This window comes from Oncorhynchus nerka, linkage group LG8, assembly GCF_034236695.1.
Source record: "Oncorhynchus nerka isolate Pitt River linkage group LG8, Oner_Uvic_2.0, whole genome shotgun sequence".
Lineage (NCBI taxonomy): Eukaryota > Metazoa > Chordata > Actinopteri > Salmoniformes > Salmonidae > Oncorhynchus > Oncorhynchus nerka.
Window position 1 is genome coordinate 4,113,702 of NC_088403.1, and position 26,427 is coordinate 4,140,128.

Below are 26,427 nucleotides of genomic sequence, written 5' to 3' on the forward strand. Positions count from 1 at the left end.
CCCTCAATGACGCTGCACATATTAAAAAAGGCTTTCTGGCACAAGAGCCCTGAATCCATCTATATGGGTTAGTAGGGTTACTGTCATAGTGTGGACACTATATCAATAATGACATTCAATATGTTAATGTCCTTAGTATAGTATGTTAGTAGTATGTTAGTATAGTATGTTATTGTACTTAGTATAGTATGTTAGTAGTATGTTAGTATAGTATGTTATTGTACTGCAGTATAGTATGTTAGTAGTATGTTAGTATAGTATGTTATTGTACTGCAGTATTATTCATACTATTCATGTGTTCATGGTTATTATTGGCCTTGACCTTTCCCCTTTGATGATGTCATCACCCAGAGTTGTCCCTGTTCAATGTGACTCTACCACAGGATGAGTGGGCTGTATCGGTTTGCTGCGTTTGTACCGTTTCTACATGGCTGTAGACCTTTAATTTATTATGGATCCCCGGTAGCTGCTGCCAAGACATCAGCTACACTTCCTGGGGTTTATTATGGATCCCCGGTAGCTGCTGCCAAGACATCAGCTACTCTTCCTGGGGTTTATTATGGATCCCCGGTAGCTGCTGCCAAGACATCAGCTACTCTTCCTGGGGTTTATTATGGATCCCTGCCAAGGTAGCTGCTGCCAAGACATCAGCTACTCTTCCTGGGGTTTATTATGGATCCCCGGTAGCTGCTGCCAAGACATCAGCTACTCTTCCTGGGGTTTATTATGGATCCCCGGTAGCTGCTGCCAAGACATCAGCTACTCTTCCTGGGGTTTATTATGGATCCCCGGTAGCTGCTGCCAAGACATCAGCTACTCTTCCTGGGGTTTATTATGGATCCCCGGTATCTGCTGCCAAGACATCAGCTACTCTTCCTGGGGTTTATTATGGATCCCCGGTAGCTGCTGCCAAGACATCAGCTACTCTTCCTGGGGTTTATTATGGATCCCCGGTAGCTGCTGCCAAGACATCAGCTACTCTTCCTGGGGTTTATTATGGATCCCCGGTAGCTGCTGCCAAGACATCAGCTACTCTTCCTGGGGTTTATTATGGATCCCCGGTAGCTGCTGCCAAGACATCAGCTACTCTTCCTGGGGTTTATTATGGATCCCCGGTAGCTGCTGCCAAGACATCAGCTACTCTTCCTGGGGTTTATTATGGATCCCCGGTAGCTGCTGCCAAGACATCAGCTACTCTTCCTGGGGTTTATTATGGATTCCCGGTATCTGCTGCCAAGACATCAGCTACTCTTCCTGGGGTTTATTATGGATCCCCGGTAGCTGCTGCCAAGACATCAGCTACTCTTCCTGGGGTTTATTATGGATCCCCGGTAGCTGCTGCCAAGACATCAGCTACTCTTCCTGGGGTTTATTATGGATCCCCGGTAGCTGCTGCCAAGACATCAGCTACTCTTCCTGGGGTTTATTATGGATCCCCGGTATCTGCTGCCAAGACATCAGCTACTCTTCCTGGGGTTTATTATGGATCCCGGTAGCTGCTGCCAAGACATCAGCTACTCTTCCTGGGGTTTATTATGGATCCCCGGTAGCTGCTGCCAAGACATCAGCTACTCTTCCTGGGGTTTATTATGGATCCCCGGTAGCTGCTGCCAAGACATCAGCTACTCTTCCTGGGGTTTATTATGGATCCCCGGTAGCTGCTGCCAAGACATCAGCTACTCTTCTTGGGGACCAGAAACATTATGGCAGTTATGTACAATACAAAATATTACATGCCATTACATTTCACAACACAGTGTGTGCTCTAAGGCCACTACTCTACTACCACATATTTACAATACAAAATGAATGTGTACATGTGTATGTTATCATGTGTTTGTGTGTCTGTGCCTGTGTGTGTGTCTGTTCACAGTCCTCGATGTTCCAAAAGGTGTATCTTTATTCGTTTTAAAAATATGATTCTACTGCTGGCATCAGATTCCTGATGTGGAATATAGGTCCATGTAGTCATGGCTCTATGTAGGACTATGACCCTCCCATAGTCTGTTCTGGACTTAGGGACTGTGAAGAGACCTCTGGTGGAATCAGATACCTGATGCGGAATATAGGTCCATGTAGTCATGGCTCTATGTAGGACCCTCCCATAGTCTGTTCTGGACTTAGGGACTGTGAAGAGACCTCTGGTGGCATAAGATACCTGACATGGAATATAGGTCCATGTAGTCATGGCTCTATGTAGGACTATGCCCCTCCCATAGTCTGTTCTGGACTTAGGGACTGTGAAGAGACCTCTGCTGGCATCAGATACCTGATGTGGAATATAGGTCCATGTAGTCATGGCTCTATGTAGGACCCTCCCATAGTCTGTTCTGGACTTAGGGACTGTGAAGAGACATCTGCTGGCATCAGATACCTGATGTGGAATATAGTTCCATGTAGTCATGGCTCTATGTAGGACCCTCCCATAGTCTGTTCTGGACTTAGGGACTGTGAAGAGACCTCTGGTGGCATCAGATACCTGACATGGAATATAGTCCATGTTGTCATGTCTCTATGTAGGACTATGCCCCTCCCATAGTCTGTTCTGGACTTAGGGACTGTGAAGAGACCTCTGGTGGCATCAGATACCTGACATGGAATATAGTCCATGTTGTCATGTCTCTATGTAGGACTATGCCCCTCCCATAGTCTGTTCTGGACTTAGGGACTGTGAAGAGACCTCTGCTGGCATCAGCTACCTGACATGGAATATAGTTCCATGTAGTCATGGCTCTATATAGTACTTTGCCCCTCCCATAGTCTGTTCTGGACTTAGGGACTGTGAAGAGACCTCTGGTGGCATCAGATACCTGATGTGGAATATAGGTCCATGTAGTCATGGCTCTCTGTAGGACCCTCCCATAGTCTGTTCTGGACTTAGGGACTGTGAAGAAACCTCTGCTGGCATCAGATACCTGACATCGAATATAGTTCCATGTTGTCATGGCTCTATTTAGGACTATGACCCTCCCATAGTCTGTTCTGGACTTAGGGACTGTGAAGAGACCTCTGGTGGCATCAGATACCTGATGTGGAATATAGTTCCATGTAGTCATGGCTCTATGTAGGACTATGCCCCTCCCATAGTCTGTTCTGGACTTGTCTTGTAGGGTATGAATGGGTGTCCGAGCTGTGCGCTAGTAGTTTAAACAGACAGCTCAGTGCATTCAGAATGTCAATACTTCTTACAAAAACAAATATTGAATGAAGTCGATCTGTCCCCTACTTTGAGCCAGGAGAGATTGACATGCTAGGATGTTAGCTCTCTGTGTTCATTTAAGAGCCAGCCGTGCTGCCCTGTTCTGAGCCAATAGTAATTTCCGAGGTTTCTCGGATCTCGAACACCTGAACGCATGACTGAACAGTAGTCCAGGTGCAAGAAAACAAGATTTAGTTGTGGTTAAGGGTTTAGTGAATCATTTATCTCAAATACAATACTTTTAGTTTTTGAAATATTTAGAGCTAACTTATTTCTTGCCAACTTTTCTAAAAACACCATGTAGCTCTTTAAGTGTTGCAGTACTGTAAGCCAGTGAGTGGCATGTCATTAGTAAGATTGGCATAGCGGTCTAAGGCACTGCAGCTCAGTGCAAAAGGCGTCATTACAGACACCCTGGTTCGAATCCAGGCTGTATCACAACTGGCTGTGATTGGGAGTCACGTAGGGCGGCGCACAATTGGCCCAGCGTTGTCCGCATTTGGCTGGTGTAGGCCAACATTATAAATAAGAATTTGTTCTTAACTGACTTGCCTAGTTAAATAAAGGTTAAAAAATTAAATAGAAAAAATTAAGTGTTGTCTCTGTGTTGTCTGTTCACACTGCTATGCTTTATCTTGGCCAGGTCGCAGTTGCAAATGAGAACTTGTTCTCAACTAGCCTACCTGGTTAAATAAAGGTGAAATAAAAATAAATAAAAAAATAAGGTCCTAGACAGCTGCCCTGGGGAATTCCTGATTCTACCTGGATAATTTTGGAGAGGCTTCCATTAAAGAACACCCTCTGTGTTCTGTTTTACAGGTAACTATTTATCTATCTATTTATAGCACATACGTTTTTCCAGCAGCAGACTATGATTGGGGCGGCAGGGTAGCCTAGTGGTTAGAGCGTTGGACTAGTAACTAAAAGGTTGCAAGTTCAAATCCCCAAGCTGACAACATACATATCTGTCGTTCTGCCCCTGAACAAATCACACATGATTACTGCATACAATAGCTGTAGGATCAGCAGAGACATTCAGGGCAGTAAGAGGGACATATAAGGGCATAATGTACATTTGCTGCAGCATTATGACAACTCAGCGACACAATGGTAGGGATTAAATGAACTGGGCTTGGGTCATTGATATGGCCTAACCCCATTTCCTACTGTATTATCCAATAACATACTCCTTTAATGTGGTGCACTGCTACTACTAAAAATGCCACCTTTTCGGTGTTCATGGATTTCAGTCGCATGACTTTGCTCTTACTTTCCAGTTGTTGTTGATATTGGTTTGTTGATTGTTGTGTGTTACAGAGGAGATCTAAACTTTGGGGGGAGGTGTCCGAGTCTCGACCCAGGCAGAGTAGCCCTGAGGAGGGCAGGCCAACTGCCGTGGGGGGTGGTGGGCTGGAGCTGGCCTCACGTCTCCAGTTACTCAGTAAAGACTCCCACTCACTCGGAGAGGAGCCTGCAGGACTGCTGGACCCTGGACACAGGTCTCCTGTGGGCGGAGCAAGGTAACCTCACTGCATTAATATATTCCACGAGGTAACATGTATGAGCATGTATTTCTGTGTTCTTGGTAACAGCAGAGTGAGCATGTATTTCTCTGTGTTCGAGGTATCAACAGATTGAGCATGTATTTCTCTGTGTTCTAGGTAACAGCAGAGTGAGCATGTATTTCTCTGTGTTCTAGGTAACAGCACAGTGAGCATGTGGTTTCTCTTTGTCATAGGTCATTTCACAGCTAGCATGTGGTTTCTCTGTGTTCTAGGTGACAACAGAGTGAGCATGTATTACTCTGTGTTCTAGGTAACAGCACAGTGAGCATGTATTTCTGTGTTCTAGGTAACAGCACAGTGAGCATGTATTTCTCTGTGTTCTTGGTAACAGCACAGTGAGCATGTATTTCTGTGTTCTAGGTAACAATAGAGTTAGCATGTATTTCTGTGTTCTAGGTAACAACAGAGTTAGCATGTATTTCTGTGTTCTAGGTAACAACAGAGTTAGCATGTATTTCTCTGTGTTCTTGCAGATGTCGCCAAGACAATGGAGAGAGTAAAGCGTAGGTTTTAGATTGCTGGGTAAACACCGCCTCTTCCTATCTACATAATAAACTAACATGAACTAACTCTCTATTCGCTACGCCAGTAGCCTAATGAAAACTCTTTACTCTCTAAAGTAGTGTTCTAAAGACAACTGTCTCTTTAGACTAGTGCCATAATGATAACTGTCTCTTTAACTAGTGCCCTAATGGTAACTGTCTCTCTAGACTAGTACCCTAATGATAATCTATCTCTAACTAGTGCCATAATGATAACTGTCTCTCTAGACTAGTACCCTAATGATAATCTATCTCTAACTAGTGCCATAATGATAACTGTCTCTCTAGACTAGTGCCCTAATGATAACCTCTCTAGACTAGTGCCCTAATGATAACTGTCTCTCTAGACTAGTGCCCTAATCATAACCTCTCTAGACTAGTGCCCTAATGATAACTGTCTCCCTAGACTAATGCTCTAATGATAACTGTCTCTCTAGACTAGTGCCCTAATGATAATCTCTCTAGACTAGTGCTCTAATGATAACTGTCTCTCTAGACTAGTACCCTAATGATAACCTCTCTAGACTAGTGCTCTAATGATAACTGTCTCTCTAGACTAGTGCCCTAATGATAACTGTCTCTCTAGACTAGTGCTCTAATGATAACCTCTCTAGACTAGTGCTCTAATGATAACCTCTCTAGACTAGTGCTCTAATGATAATCTCTCTAGACTAGTGCCCTAATGATAACCTCTCTAGACTAGTGCCCTAATGATAACCTCTCTAGACTAGTGCCCTAATGATAATCTCTCTCTAACTAGTGCCCTAATGATAACTGTCTCTCTAGACGAGTGCTCTAATGATAACTGTCTCTCTAGACTAGTGCCCTAATGATAACTGTCTCTCTAGACTAGTGCCCTAATGATAACTGTCTCTCTAGATTAGTGCTCTAATGATAACCTCTCTAGACTAGTGCCCTAATTATAACTGTCTCTTTAACTAGTGCCCTAATGATGTCTCTTTAACTAGTGCTCTAATGATAACTGTCACTTTAACCAGTGCCCTAATGGTAACTGTCTCTCTAGACTAGTACCCTAATGATAATATATCCCTAACTAGTGCCCTAATGATAACTGTCTCTCTAGACTAGTGCCCTAATGATAACCTCTCTAGACTAGTGCTCTAATGATAACCTCTCTAGACTAGTGCTCTAATGATAACCTCTCTCTAGACTAGTGCCATAATGATAACTGTCTCTCTAGACTAGTGCCCTAATGATAACCTCTCTAGACTAGTGCTCTAATGATAACTGTCTCTCTAGACTAGTGCTCTAATGATAACTGTCTCTCTAGACTAGTGCCCTAATGATAACTGTCTCTCTAGACTAGTGCCCTAATGATAACTGTCTCTCTAGACTAGTGCCCTAATGATAACTGTCTCTCTAGACTAGTGCTCTAATGATAACTGTCTCCCTAGACTAGTACCCTAATGATAATATATCCCTAACTAGTGCCCTAATGATAATATATCCCTAACTAGTGCCCTAATGATAACTGTCTCTCTAGACTAGTGCCCTAATGATAACCTCTCTAGACTAGTGCTCTAATGATAACCTCTCTAGACTAGTGCTCTAATGATAACCTCTCTCTAGACTAGTGCCATAATGATAACTGTCTCTCTAGACTAGTGCCCTAATGATAACCTCTCTAGACTAGTGCTCTAATGATAACTGTCTCTCTAGACTAGTGCTCTAATGATAACTGTCTCTCTAGACTAGTGCCCTAATGATAACTGTCTCTCTAGACTAGTGCCCTAATGATAACTGTCTCTCTAGACTAGTGCCCTAATGATAACTGTCTCTCTAGACTAGTGCTCTAATGATAACTGTCTCCCTAGACTAGTACCCTAATGATAATATATCCCTAACTAGTGCCCTAATGATAACTGTCTCTCTAGACTAGTGCCCTAATGATAACCTCTCTAGACTAGTGCTCTAATGATAACCTCTCTAGACTAGTGCTCTAATGATAACTGTCTCTCTAGACTAGTGCCCTAATGATAACTGTCTCTCTAGACTAGTGCCCTAATGATAACTGTCTCTCTAGACTAGTGCTCTAATGATAACTGTCTCCCTAGACTAGTGCCCTAATGATAATCTCTCTAGACTAGTGCTCTAATGATAACTGTCTCTCTATACTAGTGCCCTAATGATAACTGTCTCCCTAGACTAGTGCCCTAATGATAACCGTCTCTCTAGACTAGTGCCCTAATGATAACCTCTCTAGACTAGTGCCCTAATGATAACCTCTCTAGACTAGTGCCCTAATGATATTTGTCTCTCTAGACTAGTGCTCTAATGATAACCTCTCTAGACTAGTGCCTTAATGATAACCTCTCTAGACTAGTGCCCTAATGATAACCTCTCTAGACTAGTGCCCTAATGATAACCTCTCTAGACTAGTGCTCTAATGATAACTGTCTCTCTAGACTAGTGCCCTAATGATAACTGTCTCTCTAGACTAGTGCCCTAATGATAACTGTCTCTTTAACTAGTGCCCTAATGATAACCTCTCTAGACTAGTGCCCTAATGATAACTGTCTCTCTAGACTAGTGCCCTAATGATAACTGTCTCTCTAGACTAGTGCCCTAATGATAACCTCTCTAGACTAGTGCCCTAATGATAACTGTCTCTCTAGACTAGTGCCCTAATGATAACCTCTCTAGACTAGTGCTCTAATGATAATCTCTCTAGACTAGTGCCCTAATGATAACCTCTCTAGACTAGTGCTCTAATGATAACTGTCTCTTTAACTAGTGCCCTAATGATAACTGTCTCTCTAGACTAGTGCCCTAATGATAATCTCTCTAGACTAGTGCTCTAATGATAACTGTCTCTCTAGACTAGTACCCTAATGATAACCTCTCTAGACTAGTGCTCTAATGATAACTGTCTCTCTAGACTAGTGCCCTAATGATAACTGTCTCTCTAGTGCTCTAGTGCTCTAACTGATAACCTCTCTAGACTAGTGCTCTAATGATAACCTCTCTAGACTAGTGCTCTAATGATAATCTCTCTAGACTAGTGCCCTAATGATAACCTCTCTAGACTAGTGCCCTAATGATAACCTCTCTAGACTAGTGCCCTAATGATAATCTCTCTCTAACTAGTGCCCTAATGATAACTGTCTCTCTAGACTAGTGCTCTAATGATAACTGTCTCTCTAGACTAGTGCCCTAATGATAACTGTCTCTCTAGACTAGTGCCTAGACTAGTGCCCTAATGATAACTGTCTCTCTAGATTAGTGCTCTAATGATAACCTCTCTAGACTAGTGCCCTAATTATAACTGTCTCTTTAACTAGTGCCCTAATGATGTCTCTTTAACTAGTGCTCTAATGATAACTGTCACTTTAACCAGTGCCCTAATGGTAACTGTCTCTCTAGACTAGTACCCTAATGATAATATATCCCTAACTAGTGCCCTAATGATAACTGTCTCTCTAGACTAGTGCCCTAATGATAACCTCTCTAGACTAGTGCTCTAATGATAACCTCTCTAGACTAGTGCTCTAATGATAACCTCTCTCTAGACTAGTGCCATAATGATAACTGTCTCTCTAGACTAGTGCCCTAATGATAACCTCTCTAGACTAGTGCTCTAATGATAACTGTCTCTCTAGACTAGTGCTCTAATGATAACTGTCTCTCTAGACTAGTGCCCTAATGATAACTGTCTCTCTAGACTAGTGCCCTAATGATAACTGTCTCTCTAGACTAGTGCCCTAATGATAACTGTCTCTCTAGACTAGTGCTCTAATGATAACTGTCTCCTAGACTAGTACCCTAATGATAATATATCCCTAACTAGTGCCCTAATGATAATATATCCCTAACTAGTGCCCTAATGATAACTGTCTCTCTAGACTAGTGCCCTAATGATAACCTCTCTAGACTAGTGCTCTAATGATAACCTCTCTAGACTAGTGCTCTAATGATAACCTCTCTCTAGACTAGTGCCATAATGATAACTGTCTCTCTAGACTAGTGCCCTAATGATAACCTCTCTAGACTAGTGCTCTAATGATAACTGTCTCTCTAGACTAGTGCTCTAATGATAACTGTCTCTCTAGACTAGTGCCCTAATGATAACTGTCTCTCTAGACTAGTGCCCTAATGATAACTGTCTCTCTAGACTAGTGCCCTAATGATAACTGTCTCTCTAGACTAGTGCTCTAATGATAACTGTCTCCCTAGACTAGTACCCTAATGATAATATATCCCTAACTAGTGCCCTAATGATAACTGTCTCTCTAGACTAGTGCCCTAATGATAACCTCTCTAGACTAGTGCTCTAATGATAACCTCTCTAGACTAGTGCTCTAATGATAACTGTCTCTCTAGACTAGTGCCCTAATGATAACTGTCTCTCTAGACTAGTGCCCTAATGATAACTGTCTCTCTAGACTAGTGCTCTAATGATAACTGTCTCCCTAGACTAGTGCCCTAATGATAATCTCTCTAGACTAGTGCTCTAATGATAACTGTCTCTCTATACTAGTGCCCTAATGATAACTGTCTCCCTAGACTAGTGCCCTAATGATAACCGTCTCTCTAGACTAGTGCCCTAATGATAACCTCTCTAGACTAGTGCCCTAATGATAACCTCTCTAGACTAGTGCCCTAATGATATTTGTCTCTCTAGACTAGTGCTCTAATGATAACCTCTCTAGACTAGTGCCCTAATGATAACCTCTCTAGACTAGTGCCCTAATGATAACCTCTCTAGACTAGTGCCCTAATGATAACCTCTCTAGACTAGTGCTCTAATGATAACTGTCTCTCTAGACTAGTGCCCTAATGATAACTGTCTCTCTAGACTAGTGCCCTAATGATAACTGTCTCTTTAACTAGTGCCCTAATGATAACCTCTCTAGACTAGTGCCCTAATGATAACTGTCTCTCTAGACTAGTGCCCTAATGATAACTGTCTCTCTAGACTAGTGCCCTAATGATAACCTCTCTAGACTAGTGCCCTAATGATAACTGTCTCTCTAGACTAGTGCCCTAATGATAACCTCTCTAGACTAGTGCTCTAATGATAATCTCTCTAGACTAGTGCCCTAATGATAACCTCTCTAGACTAGTGCTCTAATGATAACTGTCTCTTTAACTAGTGCCCTAATGATAACTGTCTCTCTAGACTAGTGCCCTAATGATAACTGTCTCTCTAGACTAGTGCCCTAATGATAACTGTCTCTCTAGACTAGTGCTCTAATGATAATCTCTCTAGACTAGTGCCCTAATGATAACCTCTCTAGACTAGTGCTCTAATGATAACTGTCTCTTTAACTAGTGCCCTAATGATAACTGTCTCTCTAGACTAGTGCTCTAATGATAACTGTCTCTTTAGACTAGTGCCCTAATGATAACTGTCTCCCTAGACTAGTGCCCTAATGGTAACCTCTCTAGACTAGTGCCCTAGTGATAACTGTCTCCCTAGACTAGTGCCCTAATGGTAACCTCTCTAGACTAGTGCTCTAATGATAATCTCTCTAGACTAGTGCCCTAATGATAATCTCTCTAGACTAATGCTCTAATGATAACCTCTCTAGACTAGTGCTCTAATGATAATCTCTCTAGACTAGTGCCCTAATGATAACTGTCTCTCTAGACTAGTGCTCTAATGATAACCTCTCTAGACTAGTGCTCTAATGATAACCTCTCTAGACTAGTGCTCTAATGATAACCTCTCTCTAGACTAGTGCCCTAATGATAACTGTCTCTCTAGACTAGTGCCCTAAAGATAACCTCCCTAACTAGTGCCCTAATGATAACTGTCTCTCTAGACTAGTGCCCTAATGATAACTGTCTCTCTAGACTAGTGCTCTAATAATAACCTCTCTAGACTAGTGCTCTAATGATAATCTCTCTAGACTAGTGCCCTAATGATAACTGTCTCTCTAGACTAGTGCCCTAATGATAACTGTCTCTCTAGACTAGTGCCCTAATGATAACCTATCTAGACTAGTGCCCTAATGATAACCTCTCTAGACTAGTGCTCTAATGATAACTGTCTCTCTAGACTAGTGCCCTAATGATAACCTCTCTAGACTAGTGCTCTAATGATAACCTCTCTAGACTAGTGCTCTAATGATAACCTCTCTCTAGACTAGTGCCCTAATGATAACTGTCTCTCTAGACTAGTGCCCTAAAGATAACCTATCTAGACTAGTGCTCTAATGATAACTGTCTCCCTAGACTAGTGCCCTAATGATAATCTCTCTAGACTAGTGCTCTAATGATAACTGTCTCTCTAGACTAGTGCCCTAATGATAACTGTCTCTCTAGACTAGTGCCCTAATGATAACTGTCTCTCTAGACTAGTGCCCTAATGATAACTGTCTCCCTAGACTAGTGCCCTAATGATAATCTCTCTAGACTAGTGCTCTAATGATAACTGTCTCTCTATACTAGTGCCCTAATGATAACTGTCTCTCTAGACTAGTGCCCTAATGATAACTGTCTCTCTAGACTAGTGCCCTAATGATAACCTCTCTAGACTAGTGCCCTAATGATAACTGTCTCTCTAGACTAGTGCTCTAATGATAACTGTCTCTCTAGACTAGTGCCCTAATGATAACTGTCTCTCTAGACTAGTGCCCTAATGATAACTGTCTCTCTAGACTAGTGTCCTAATGATAACTGTCTCTCTAGACTAGTGCCCTAATGATAACTGTCTCTCTAGACTAGTGCCCTAATGATAACCTCTCTAGACTAGTGCTCTAATGATAACCTCTCTAGACTAGTGCCCTAATGATAACTGTCTCTCTAGACTAGTGCCCTAATGATAACCTCTCTAGACTAGTGCCCTAATGATAACTGTCTCTCTAGACTAGTGCCCTAATGATAACTGTCTCTCTAGACTAGTGCCCTAATGATAACCTCTCTAGACTAGTGCCCTAATGATAACTGTCTCTCTAGACTAGTGCCCTAATGATAACTGTCTCTCTAGACTAGTGTCCTAATGATAACCTCTCTAGACTAGTGTCCTAATGATAACCTCTCTAGACTAGTGTCCTAATGATAACCTCTCTAGACGAGTGTCCTAATGATAACCTCTCTAGACTAGTGTCCTAATGATAACCTCTCTAGACTAGTGTCCTAATGATAACCTCTCTAGACTAGTGTCCTAATGATAACCTCTCTAGACTAGTGTCCTAATGATAACCTCTCTAGACTAGTGTCCTAATGATAACCTCTCTAGACTAGTGTCCTAATGATAACCTCTCTAGACTAGTGCCCTAATGATAACTGTCTCTCTAGACTAGTGCCCTAATGATAACTGTCTCTCTAGACTAGTGTCCTAATGATAACTGTCTCTCTAGACTAGTGCCCTAATGATAACTGTCTCTCTAGACTAGTGTCCTAATGATAACTGTCTCTCTAGACTAGTGCCCTAATGATAACTGTCTCTCTAGACTAGTGCCCTAATGATAACTGTCTCTCTAGACTAGTGCCCTAATGATAACTGTCTCTCTAGACTAGTGCCCTAATGATAACCTCTCTAGACTAGTGCCCTAATGATAACTGTCTCTCTAGACTAGTGCCCTAATGATAACTGTCTCTCTAGACTAGTGCCCTAATGATAACTGTCTCTCTAGACTAGTGCCCTAATGATAACTGTCTCTCTAGACTAGTGCCCTAATGATAACTGTCTCTCTAGACTAGTGCCCTAATGATAACCTCTCTAGACTAGTGCCCTAATGATAACTGTCTCTCTAGACTAGTGCCCTAATGATAACTGTCTCTCTAGACTAGTGCCCTAATGATAACCTCTCTAGACTAGTGCCCTAATGATAACTGTCTCTCTAGACTAGTGCCCTAATGATAACTGTCTCTCTAGACTAGTGCCCTAATGATAACCTCTCTAGACTAGTGCCCTTTGATAACCTCTCTAGATTAGTGCTCTAGTCAGTTCCTCCAAGGTTTTGTGAGGTTTGTTGTTGTGATATCCGCTGGCCCCAATGATTTAGCGGCGTTTTTACTGACATTTTGCAAACAACAAACAACTAACAAACATTTATGTGCTCAGTTCTCGTACATGAAAAAATACTTTAGTATACTTTGGTATAAATACTGTCATATTTACTGTAGTATATTGTAGTTTTCAGAGTTAACTATAGTATAAATACTGTAGTTAAAGAAAACTGTAGTATTTACTATAGTAATTTAGGTAACACTTTACCTGACACCCTGTGTCATATGTTATGACACAGTCATAACCATGTCATAATACATTATAACAGCTGACATAACATGTCATAATACATTATAACAGCTGACATAACATGTCATAATAATGTCATATCACTGTCATGACCCATACATTTACACCTTTTGTGACATACATTGCGTTATTTTATGACACCTACAGGAGAGTGTCAAAACCCACATTTATTCAAATTAGTTTTTTTCCCTGCCAAGACGTCTCCTTTCTTTGAAAGTTTGTTTCTTAAATCAGTTGTTGTTCTTTACTCGTGTTTTTTTCCATTATATTTTGAATGACTTGTAGAAAATAACAATAAACATCATTATGACCATCATATCACATACAGGCCCTTATATCAGTCATCAGTCAAAAAGAGGGTGGGTGGCCTCCCGAGTGGCTCAGCGGTCTAAGGGACTGCATCCGGGTTCGATCCCGGGCTGTGTCGCAGCCAGTTCGCAACCGGGAGACCCATGAGGTGACGGACAATTGGTGCCAACATCGTCCGGATTATGGGAGGGTTTGGCCAGCCGGACGTCCTTGTCTCAACGCACTGGTTATTACCGTGTCATGACCAAGTTATGTCAGCTGTTATGACATATTATTATTATTTTATTTTTATATATATATATATATATATATATATATTTTTTTTTTTTTTTATATATATATATATTTTTTACCTTTATTTAACCAGGCAAGTCAGTTAAGAACAAATTCTTATTTTCAATGACGGCCTAAGAACAGCCTGTTCAGGGGCAGAACGACAGATTTGTACCTTGTCAGCTCGGGGGTTTGAACTCACAACCTTCCGGTTACTAGTCCAACGCTCTAACCACTAGGCTACCCTGCCGCCCCAATTATAACAGGTTGATAAGTTATGTCAGCTGTTATGACATATTATAACAGGTTTTGATAAGTTATGTCAGCTGGTATGACATATTATAACAGGTTGATAAGTTATGTCAGCTGGTATGACATATTATAACAGGTTTTGATAACAGGTTTTGACATATTATAACAGGTTGATAAGTTATGTCAGCTGGTATGACATATTATAACAGGTTGATAAGTTATGTCAGCTGGTATGACATATTATAACAGGTTGATAAGTTATGTCAGCTGTTAGGACATGTTATAACAGGTTTTGATAAGTTATGTCAGCTGGTATGACATATTATAACAGGTTGATAAGTTATGTCAGCTGGTATGACATATTATAACAGGTTGATAAGTTATGTCAGCTGGTATGACATATTATAACAGGTTTTGATAAGTTATGTCAGCTGTTAGGACATGTTATAACAGGTTTTGATAAGTTATGTCAGCTGGTATGACATGGTTATTACCGTGTCATAACGTGTTATGACGCTGGGTGTCAAGTAAAGTGTTACCATAATTTATGTAGTGTTTTTGCAGATTGTAGTACTCTAATATTTACAGTAGTGTTTTTGAGGACTGTGGTATACTTAAGTGATATGGCCCGAGGAGCTGTGGTATATGACCAATACACCACGGCTTAGGACTGTTCTTATGCACGACACAATGCGGAGTGCCTGTACACAGCCCTTAGCCGTGGTATATATATCACAAACCCCCGAGGTGCTTTATTGCTATTATAAACTTGTTACCAATGTAATTAGAGCAGTAAAACTAAATGGTTTGTCATACCAGTGGTATACGGTCTGATATAGCATGGGTTTCAGCCAATCAGAATTCAGGGCTCAAAACACCCAGTTTATACTGTAGTATTTACAGTAGTGTGTTTGTGGACTGTGGTAAACTGTAGTATTTACAGTAGTGTATTTGTGGACTGTGGTAAACTGTAGTATTTACAGTAGTGTGTTTGTGGACTGTGGTATACTGTAGTATTTACAGTAGTGTATTTGTGGACTGTGGTAAACTGTAGTATTTACAGTAGTGTATTTGTGGACTGTGGTAAACTGTAGTATTTACAGTAGTGTATTTGTGGACTGTGGTAAACTGTAGTATTTACAGTAGTGTGTTTGTGGACTGTGGTATACTGTAGTATTTACAGTAGTGTATTTGTGGACTGTGGTAAACTGTAGTATTTACAGTAGTGTATTTGTGGACTGTGGTAAACTGTAGTATTTACAGTAGTATTTGTGGACTGTGGTAAACTGTAGTATTTACAGTAGTGTATTTGTGGACTGTGGTATACTGTAGTATTTACAGTAGTGTATTTGTGGACTGTGGTAAACTGTAGTATTTACAGTAGTATTTGTGGACTGTGGTAAACTGTAGTATTTACAGTAGTGTATTTGTGGACTGTGGTAAACTGTAGTATTTACAGTAGTATTTGTGGACTGTGGTAAACTGTAGTATTTACAGTAGTGTATTTGTGGACTGTGGTATACTGTAGTATTTACAGTAGTGTATTTGTGGACTGTGGTAAACTGTAGTATTTACAGTAGTGTATTTGTGGACTGTGGTAAACCTTAGTATTTACCGTGGTGTATTTGTGGACTGTGGTATACTGTAGTATTTACAGTAGTGTGTTTGTGGACTGTGGTAAACTGTAGTATTTACAGTAGTGTATTTGTGGACTGTGGTAAACCTTAGTATTTACCGTGGTGTATTTGTGGACTGTGGTATACTGTAGTATTTACAGTAGTGTGTTTGTGGACTGTGGTAAACTGTAGTATTTACAGTAGTGTGTTTGTGGACTGTGGTAAACTGTAGTATTTACAGTAGTGTATTTGTGGACTGTGGTAAACTGTAGTATTTACAGTAGTGTATTTGTGGACTGTGGTAAACTGTAGTATTTACAGTAGTATTTGTGGACTGTGGTAAACTGTAGTATTTACAGTAGTGTATTTGTGGACTGTGGTAAACTGTAGTATTTACCGTGGTGTATTTGTGGACTGTGGTATACTGTAGTATTTACAGTAGTGTGTTTGTGGACTGTGGTAAACTGTAGTATTTACAGTAGTGTATTTGTGGACTGTGGTATACTGTAGTATTTACAGTAGTGTATTTGTGGACTGTGGTATACTGTAGTATTTACAGTAGTGTGTTTGTGGACTGTGGTATACTGTAGTATTTACAGTAGTGTATTTGTGGACTGTGGTAAACTGTAGTAGTTACAGTAGTGTATTTGTGGACTGTGGTAAACTGTAGTATTTACAGTAGTGTATTTGTGGACTGTGGTAAACTGTAGTATTTACAGTAGTGTGTTTGTGGACTGTGGTATACTGTAGTATTTACAGTAGTGTGTTTGTGGACTGTGGTAAACTGTAGTATTTACAGTAGTGTGTTTGTGGACTGTGGTAAACTGTAGTATTTACAGTAGTGTATTTGTGGACTGTGGAATACTGTAGTATTTACAGTAGTGTATTTGTGGACTGTGGTAAACTGTAGTATTTACAGTAGTGTATTTGTGGACTGTGGTAAACTGTAGTATTTACAGTAGTGTGTTTGTGGACTGTGGTATACTGTAGTATTTACAGTAGTGTATTTGTGGACTGTGGTAAACTGTAGTATTTACAGTAGTGTGTTTGTGGACTGTGGTATACTGTAGTATTTACAGTAGTGTGTTTGTGGACTGTGGTAAACTGTAGTATTTACAGTAGTGTATTTGTGGACTGTGGTATACTGTAGTATTTACAGTAGTGTATTTGTGGACTGTGGTATACTATAGTATTTAACGTGGTGTGTTTGTGGACTGTGGTATACTGTCAGTTTTGCAGAATGTGGTATACTGTAGTATTTACAATAGTGTTTTTGTAGGTAGGTAGGACTGGGGGCTTCTCCTCTTTACTATAACCTATAGGGAACTTAATATATGCTTGGTATGTAAGATGTTAAGATGAATGCACTAACTGTAAGTCATTCTTGAAGTGAAGGGACTTTCTCCTGTGTTGAAGGGACTTTCTCCTGTGTTGAAGGGACTTTCTCCTGTGTTGAAGGGACTTTCTCCTGTGTTGAAGGGACTTTCTCCTGTGTTGAAGGAACTTTCTCCTGTGTTGAAGAGACTTTCTCCTGTGTTGAAGGGACTTTCTCCTGTGTTGAAGGGACTTTCTCCTGTGTTGAAGGGACTTTCTCCTGTGTTGAAGGGACTTTCTCCTGTGTGGGACTTTCTCCTGTGTTGAAGGGACTTTCTCCTGTGTTCCAGCACAATGTTGCACGGAGAGCAAAACTATTTCCCCCACTTTCATGTAGAACATTTTAAAAATAGTTTTGCGTGATCTTTAGCTGTGATTTTTGTTTGTAAATGAAATGGATTTCTGTTCTGCCTGTCAGTTGTAATCTATAAACCTTCACACACTGACGGGGAACACGTTTGATGACGTGTGGTTTGATCAGGCTGTTTTCAGCTGTAAAACTGATCGAAATTGCGAAGCCTCTTTGATTGGATGCTTTTATGCGGTAAGAGTGCAGTGTTTGGTCACAATTTGTGAGATTTTGATTAATAGAAGTGGTTTGGTTGATTTAGCTTTGAATTATGCGATCGCAGAATCCTGGAGGGAATGCCTAATGTCTGATGTGGGTGAATGTGTGCTTAACAGGTCACTGGCTGCAGCATGGATGAGACTGACTTCCTTCAATAGACTATGACTATTCTTCTTTAGGTCATGACTATCGTTGGGTTATTAATATTCTGCAGTAGTTAACAACTCTAATAAATGTGTAGTTTTGATGCTAAACTCTGTTCAGTTGTTGCTTTATCTTTCCTCTGTCCCTCTCCCCCTCCATCTCCCTGTCCTTATTTCCCTCCATCTCCCTCTCCCTCTCCCCCTCCATCTCCCTGTCCTTATTTCCCTCCATCTCCCTGTCCCTCTCTCCCTCCATCTCCCTGTCCCTCTCCCCCTCCATCTCCCTCTCCCCCTCCATCTCCCTGTCCTTATTTCCCTCCATCTCCCTCTCCCTCTCCCCTCCATCTCCCTGTCCTTATTTCTCTCCCCCTCCATCTCCCTCTCCCTCCCTCCATCTCCCTGTCCTTATTTCCCTCCATCTCCCCCTCCATCTCCCTGTCCTTATTTCCCTCCATCTCCCTGTCCCTCTCTCCCTCCATCTCCCTGTCCCTCTCCCCCTCCATCTCCCTCTCCCTCTCCCCTCCATCTCCCTGTCCTTATTTCCCTCCATCTCCCTGTCCCTCTCTCCCTCCATCTCCCTGTCCCTCTCCCCCCCCTCCCTCTCCCCTCCATCTCCCTGTCCTTATTTCCCTCCATCTCCCTCTCCCCCTCCATCTCCCTGTCCTTATTTCCCTCCATCTCCCTGTCCCTCTCTCCCTGTCCCCCTCCATCTCCCTCTCCCCCTCCATCTCCCTGTCCCTCTCCCCATCCATCTCCCTCTCCCTCTCCCCTCCATCTCCCTGTCCCTCTCCCCCTCCATCTCCCTCTCCCTCTCCCCCTCCATCTCCCTGTCCTTATTTCCCTCCATCTCCCTCTCCCTCTCCCCCTCCATCTCCCTGTCCTTATTTCCCTCCATCTCCCTCTCCCCCTCCATCTCCCTGTCCTTATTTCCCTCCATCTCCCTGTCCCTCTCTCCCTCCATCTCCCTGTCCCTCTCCCCTCCATCTCCCTCTCCCCCTCCATCTCCCTGTCCTTATTTCCCTCCATCTCCCTGTCCCTCTCTCCCTCCATCTCCCTCTCCCTCTCCCCCTCCATCTCCCTGTCCTTATTTCCCTCCATCTCCCTCTCCCTCTCCCCCTCCCTGTCCTTATTTCCCTCCATCTCCCTGTCCCTCTCTCCCTCCATCTCCCTGTCCCTCTCCCCCTCCATCTCCCTCTCCCCTCCATCTCCCTGTCCTTATTTCCCTCCATCTCCCTGTCCCTCTCTCCCTCCATCTCCCCCTCCATCTCCCTCTCCCTCTCCCCCTCCATCTCCCTGTCCTTATTTCCCCATCTCCATCTCCCTCTCCCTCCTCCCCCTCCATCTCCCTGTCCCTCTCTCCCTCCATCTCCCTGTCCTTATTTCCCTCCATCTCCCTCTCCCTCTCCCCCTCCATCTCCCTGTCCTTATTTCCCTCCATCTCCCTCTCCCCCTCCATCTCCCTGTCCTTATTTCCCTCCATCTCCCTGTCCCTCTCTCCCTCCATCTCCCTGTCCCTCTCCCCCTCCATCTCCCTCTCCCCCTCCATCTCCCTGTCCTTCTTTCCCTCCATCTCCCTGTCCTCTCCCTCCATCTCCCCCTCCATCTCCCTGTCCTTATTTCCCTCCATCTCCCTCTCCCTCTCCCCCATCTCCCTGTCCTTATTTCCCTCCATCTCCCTCTCCCTCTCCCCCTCCATCTCCCTGTCCTTCTTTCCCTCCATCTCCCTCTCCCCCTCCATCTCCCTGTCCTTATTTCCCTCCATCTCCCTGTCCCTCTCTCCCTCCATCTCCCTGTCCCTCTCCCCCTCCATCTCCCTCTCCCCTCCATCTCCCTGTCCTTATTTCCCTCCATCTCCCTCCCTCTCCCCTCCATCTCCCTGTCCTTATTTCCCTCCATCTCCCTGTCCCTCTCCCCTCCATCTCCCTGTCCTTCCCTCCATCTCCCTCTCCCCCTCCATCTCCCTGTCCTTATTTCCCTCCATCTCCCTGTCCCTCTCCCCTCCATCTCCCTGTCCCCCCTCCATCTCCCTCCTTATCTCCCTCCATCTCCCTCTCCATCCCCTCCCTGTCCTTATTTCCCTCCATCTCCCTGTCCCTCTCTCCCTCCATCTCCCTGTCCCTCTCCCCCTCCATCTCCCTCTCCCTCTCCCTGTCCTTATTTCCTCCATCTCCCTCTCTCCCTCCATCTCCTCCATCTCCCTCTCCCCCTCCATCTCCCTCCTTATTTCCCTCCATCTCCCTCTCCCTCTCCCCCTCCATCTCCCTGTCCCTCCCTCCATCTCCCTGTCCTCTCTCCCCCTCCATCTCCTGTCCTTATTTCCCTCCATCTCCTCCATCTCCCTCTCCCCCTCCATCTCCCTGTCCTTATTTCCCTCCATCCCTCCATCTCTCCCCCTCCATCTCCCTGTCCTTATTTCCCTCCATCTCCCTGTCCCTCTCTCCCTCCATCTCCCTGTCCCTCTCCCCCTCCATCTCCCTCTCCCCCTCCATCTCCCTGTCCTTATTTCCCTCCATCTCCCTGTCCCTCTCCCCCTCCATCTCCCTCCCCTCTCCCCCTCCATCTCCCTGTCCTTATTTCCCTCCATCTCCCTCTCCCTCTCCCCCATCTCCCTGTCCTTATTTCCCTCCATCTCCCTGTCCCTCTCTCCCTCCATCTCCCTGTCCCTCTCCCCCTCCATCTCCTCTCCCCCTCCATCTCCCTGTCCTTATTTCCCTCCATCTCCCTGTCCCTCTCTCCCTCCATCTCCCTGTCCCTCCCCTCCATCTCCCTCTCCCCCTCCATCTCCCTGTCCTTATTTCCCTCCATCTCCCTCTCCCTCTCCCCTCCATCTCCCTGTCCTTATTTCCCTCCATCTCCCTGTCCCTCTCTCCCTCCATCTCCCTGTCCCTCCCCCTCCATCTCCCTCTCCCTCTCCCCTCCATCTCCCTGTCCTTATTTCCCTCCATCTCCCTCTCCCTCTCCCCCTCCATCTCCCTGTCCTTATTTCCCTCCATCTCCCTGTCCCTCTCTCCCTCCATCTCCCTGTCCCTCTCCCCCTCCATCTCCCTCTCCCTCTCCCCCTCCATCTCCCTGTCCTTATTTCCCTCCATCTCCCTGTCCCTCTCCCCTCCATCTCCCTGTCCTTATTTCCCTCCATCTCCCTCCCTCTCCCCTCCATCTCCCTGTCCTTATTTCCCTCCATCTCCCTGTCCCTCTCTCCTCCATCTCCCTGTCCCTCTCCCCTCCATCTCCCTCTCCCTCTCCCCCTCCATCTCCCTGTCCTTATTTCCCTCCATCTCCCTCCCTCTCCCCTCCATCTCCCTGTCCTTATTTCCCTCCATTCCCTGTCCTTATCTCCCTGCCCCATCTCTCCCTCCATCCATCCCTGCCCCTCCCCCTCTCTCCCTCTCCCCTCCATCTCCCTGTCCTTATTTCCCTCCATCTCCCTGTCCCTCTCCCCTCCATCTCCCTGTCCTTATTTCCCTCCATCTCCCTCTCCTCTCTCCCCTCCATCTCCCTGTCCTTATTTCCCTCCATCTCTCTGTCCCTCTCCCCCTCCATCTCCCTGTCCCTCTCCCCCTCCATCTCCCTCTCCCTCTCTCCCTCCATCTCCCTGTCGTTCTTTCCCTCCATCTCCCTCTCCCTCTCCCCCTCCATCTCCCTGTCCTTATTTCCCTCCATCTCCCTCTCCCTCTCCCCCTCCATCTCCCTGTCCTTATTTCCCTCCATCTCCCTGTCCCTCTCCCCTCCATCTCCCTCTCCCCCTCCATCTCCCTCTCCCTCTCTCTCAGGTTGTTTAGTAGTCTTGGGGATGTCCACACCATCTCCCAGAGAGGTTTTGGTGGCACCACCTACACAGTCCGCCCGGGGAGCCGCTACCCAATCACACCTCGCCGCAGTCCCAGCCCCTCCCCCTCACCTGCCCCTGTCCTCTCACCAGACAGGTCAGAGGTCAGTCCTGGGCGGGGCTTTGGCCTTAGCTCCTCCCATCACCACCACACCATCCTCAAGTCGTCTAGCCTCAGCTTGCCTTCGGAGCCCAAGGAGGTCCGCTTCGTAATGCGGAGTGCCAGCGCTCGAACCCGTTCCCGCTCGCCCTCCCCCTCCCCCCACGCCTCCCCCTGCCCCTCCCCCGTACTGGGCTCCCCCTTGCTCGCCCTGCGGCCGTGGCGCCAACGCCCTCTAGCTCTGTGGAGTAAGTATGATGTGGGAGACTGGCTGGAGAGTGTTGGTTTGGCAGAGCATCGTGCCCGCTTCCAGGAGCATGAGATTGAGGGTTCCCACCTCCCTGCCCTCACCAAGGATGACTTCGCTGAACTAGGCGTGACACGAGTCGGGCACCGCATGAACATTGAGAGAGCACTCCGACAACTGCTGGACAACTGAACCTCTAACCATTGATATCACTGAAGGGCTGTCACACCTGAACCCTAACCCTCTGGAGGTATTCTGGCAGCACCAGTGGCTGTAACCTGGCAACACCAGTGGCTGTAACCTGGCAACACCAGTGGCAGTATGCTTTCAGACATCTATTTTCCAAAGACAGCATCACATGGAGTTGAGCATTTAGTATTAACTTTTTATGAATATACAAGAAAATACCTCCTCCATCGAAATATCTACAATGTCGACATATTTTCCAATAATGAAATTGATGATAAATGTTTAATAGGAATAGATATATTTAAATAAAATGTTGTGTTTCATAACAACTTTATTCTGTTTAGGGAAGGATGAGAAGTGGTGGATGAGACTTCATCGTTAACCTGTTAGTCTACTACATTACCGTGTTCGTCTACTACATTACTGTGTTAGTCTACCACATTACCGTGTTAGTCTACTACATTACCCTGTTAGTCTACTACATTACCGTGTTAGTCTACCACATTACCGTGTTAGTCTACTACATTACCGTGTCAGTCTACTACATTACCGTGTTATTCTACCACATTACCGTGTTAGTCTACTACATTACCGTGTCAGTCTACTACATTACCCTGTTAGTCTACCACATTACCGTGTTAGTCTACTACATTACCGTGTTATTCTACCACATTACCGCGTTAGTCTACTACATTACCATGTCAGTCTGCTACATTACCATGTCAGTCTACTACATTACCGTGTCAGTCTACTACATTACCATGTTAGTCTACTACATTACTGTGTCAGTCTACTACATTACCATGTGCGTCTATTGCATTACCCTGTTAGTCTACCTTGTCAGTATAATACATTACCGTGTCAGTCTATTACATTACCGTGTCCGTCTACTACATTGCCGTGTTAGTCTACTACATTACCATGTCCATCTATTGCATTACCCTGTTAGTCTACCTTGTCAGTATAATACATTACCCTGTTAGTCTACTACATTTCCATGTTAGTCTACTACATTACTATGTTAGCCTACCTATCTACCCTGTTATTCTACTACCTTACTATGTTAGTCTACCCTGTTAGTCTACTATATTACCATGTTAGTCCACTACACTACTCTGCTCGTCTTCTACATTACCATGCTGTCTACCCTGTTAGTGTACTACATTGCCATGTAAGTCTAACATGTTAGTCTACTACGTTAGTCTCCTGCATTACCCTGTTAGTCTCCTACATTACCCTGTTAGTCTTCTACATTACCCTATTGTCTGTAAGTCTACTACATTACCATGTTATCTACCCTGTTGGCCTTCTACATTACCCTGTTAGTCTACTACATTACCCTGTTAGTCTATTACATTACCCTGTTAGTCTACCCTATTAGTCTACTACACTACCCTGTTAGGCTACCCTGTTAGTTTAATACAGTATCATGTTAGTCTACTACATTACCCTGTTGTCTAACCTGTTAGTCTACTACATTGCCATGTTATCTATCCTGTTAGTCTTCTACATTACCCCATTAGTCTACTACACTACCCCGTTAGTCTAATACATTACCCTGTTGTCTAACCTGTTTGTTTACTACATTATCATGTTAGTCTACTGCATTATCGTGTTAGTATACTACATTACCCTGTTTGTCTACCAGATTACCTTGTTAGTCTGCTACATTACTATGTGTCTAAATCTTAAGCCTAAATTAGTTTATTCTGTCAGGAAGACCTCGAATGAACCTCACTAGTATACATGTTTTATATGAATTTTAAGCAATGTTGACAGGAAAGTTTCCAGTATATGTTTTCTAATATCCCTAGCTACTGGTTTGTATGGATTTTATACCTATCTGTGATGCTCTAAGGCAGAGTAAAAGGTTCAGAACAGTATTTTTACACAGAAGACGGTGCTATTTCACTAAAGCCATCTGTACAGAGCAACCCTACGCCTACGCCTAAACCTAACCCTAAACCTAGCACTTAACCTAAGCTTAAACCTAGCACTAAAACTAAACCTACACGTAAACCTAGCTAACACTAATGCCTTGGGATATTACCATGGTCCAATAGCGCACGCAGGCACGCGCACACACACACACACGTGTACCACAGATACAGGAAATTCCATAGTCACATGACAGGGTACAGGAAGTTCCAGTTAGTCCAGTAGGGAAAGGCACCAGCATGGTTCATCTGCAGTGTTTTAACATGCATTGACATATAAAACATTGAACCTCATAATCAAATTTGTTCAGTCTTATTTTTATCTTCCTTCCAAAATGTTTTTTATTGTGCAGGATTGCACCCTCCCCTGTACTGGGTTAGGATAGTACCCTCCCCCCTGTACTGGGTTAGGATAGTACCCTCCCCCCTGTACTGGGTTAAGATGGTACCCTCCCCCCTGTACTGGGTTAGGATGGTGCCCGCCCTGTACTGGGTTAGGAAGGTAGCTCCCCCCTGTACTGGGTTAGGATGGTACCTCCCCCCTGTACTGGGTTAGGATAGTACCCTCCCCCCTGTACTGGGTTAGGATGGTACCCCCCCTGTACTGGGTTAGGATAGTACCCTCCCCCCTGTACTGGGTTAGGATAGTACCCTCCCCCTGTACTGGGTTATGATGGTACCTCCCCCTTGTACTGGGTTAGGATGGTACCTCCCCCCTGTACTGCGTTAGGATGGTACCCTCCCCCTTTACTGGGTTAGGATGGTACCCTCCCCCCTGTACTGGGTTAGGATAGTACCCTCCCCCCTGTACTGGGTTAGGATAGTACCCTCCTCCCTGTACTGGGTTAGGATGGTACCCTCCCCCCTGTACTGGGTTAGGATGGTAGCTCCCCCCTGTACTGGGTTAGGATGGTACCTCCCCTGTACTGGGTTAGGATGGTGCCCGCCCTGTACTGGGTTATGATGGTACCCTCCCCCCTGTACTGAGTTAGGATGGTACCTCCCCCCTGTACTGGGTTAGGATGGTGCCCGCCCTGTACTGGGTTAGGATAGTGCCCACCCTGTACTGGGTTAGGATAGTACCCTCCCCCCTGTACTGCGTTAGGATGGTACCCTCCCCCCTGTACTGCGTTAGGATGGTGCCCACCCTGTACTGGGTTAGGATGGTGCCCGCCCTGTACTGCGTTAGGATGGTGCCCGCCCTGTACTGGGTTAGGATGGTGCCTCCCCTGTACTGGGTTAGGATAGTACCCTCCCCCCTGTACTGGGTTAGGATAGTACTCTTCCCCCCTGTACTGGGTTAGGATGGTACCTCCCCCCTGTACTGGGTTAGGATGGTAGCTCCCCCCTGTACTGGGTTAGGATGGTACCCTCCCCCCTGTACTGGGTTAGGATGGTACCTCCCCCCTGTACTGGGTTAGGATAGTACCCTCCCCCCTGTACTGGGTTAGGATGGTACCCTCCCCCCTGTACTGGGTTAGGATAGTATCCTCCCCCCTGTACTGGGTTAGGATAGTACCCTCCCACTGTACTGCGTTAGGATGGTAGCTCCCCCCTGTACTGGGTTAGGATGGTGCCCTCCCCCCTGTACTGGGTTAGGATGGTACCCACCCTCTGTACTGGGTTAGGATGGTGCCTCCCCTGTACTGGGTTAGGATAGTACCCTCCCCCTGTACTGGGTTAGGATAGTACCCTCCCCCTGTACTGGCTTAGCATGGTACCTCCCCCCTGTACTGGGTTAGGATGGTATCTCCCCCTGTACTGGGTTAGGATGGTACCTCCCCCCTGTACTGGGTTAGGATGGTACCCTCCCCCCTGTACTAGGTTAGGATGGTACCTCCCCCCTGTACTGGGTTAGGATGGTACCCTCCCCCCTGTACTGGGTTAGGATAGTACCCTCCCCTATACTGGGTTAGGATAGTACCCTCCCCCTGTACTGGGTTAGGATGGTAGCTCCCCTGTACTGGGTTAGGATGGTACCTCCCCTGTACTGGGTTAGGATGGTGCCCGCCCTGTACTGGGTTATGATGGTACCCTCCCCCCTGTACTGCGTTAGGATG

The 26,427-nt window shown here is 44.8% G+C and overlaps 1 protein-coding gene across 1 annotated transcript in view; it reads left to right on the top strand.

Moving 5' to 3' along the window:
• LOC115122313 (SH3 and multiple ankyrin repeat domains protein 3-like) overlaps positions 1-24,669 on the top strand; it is a 139,449-nt gene extending 114,780 nt beyond the window's left edge. Inside the window, 3 exon segments of the mRNA XM_065021235.1 lie at positions 4,517-4,719; positions 5,238-5,267; positions 21,839-24,669. Coding sequence (XP_064877307.1) covers positions 4,517-4,719; positions 5,238-5,267; positions 21,839-22,433 — 828 coding nt within the window. The 3' untranslated portion in view covers positions 22,434-24,669.
• Positions 24,670-26,427: the final 1,758 nt, after the last annotated feature.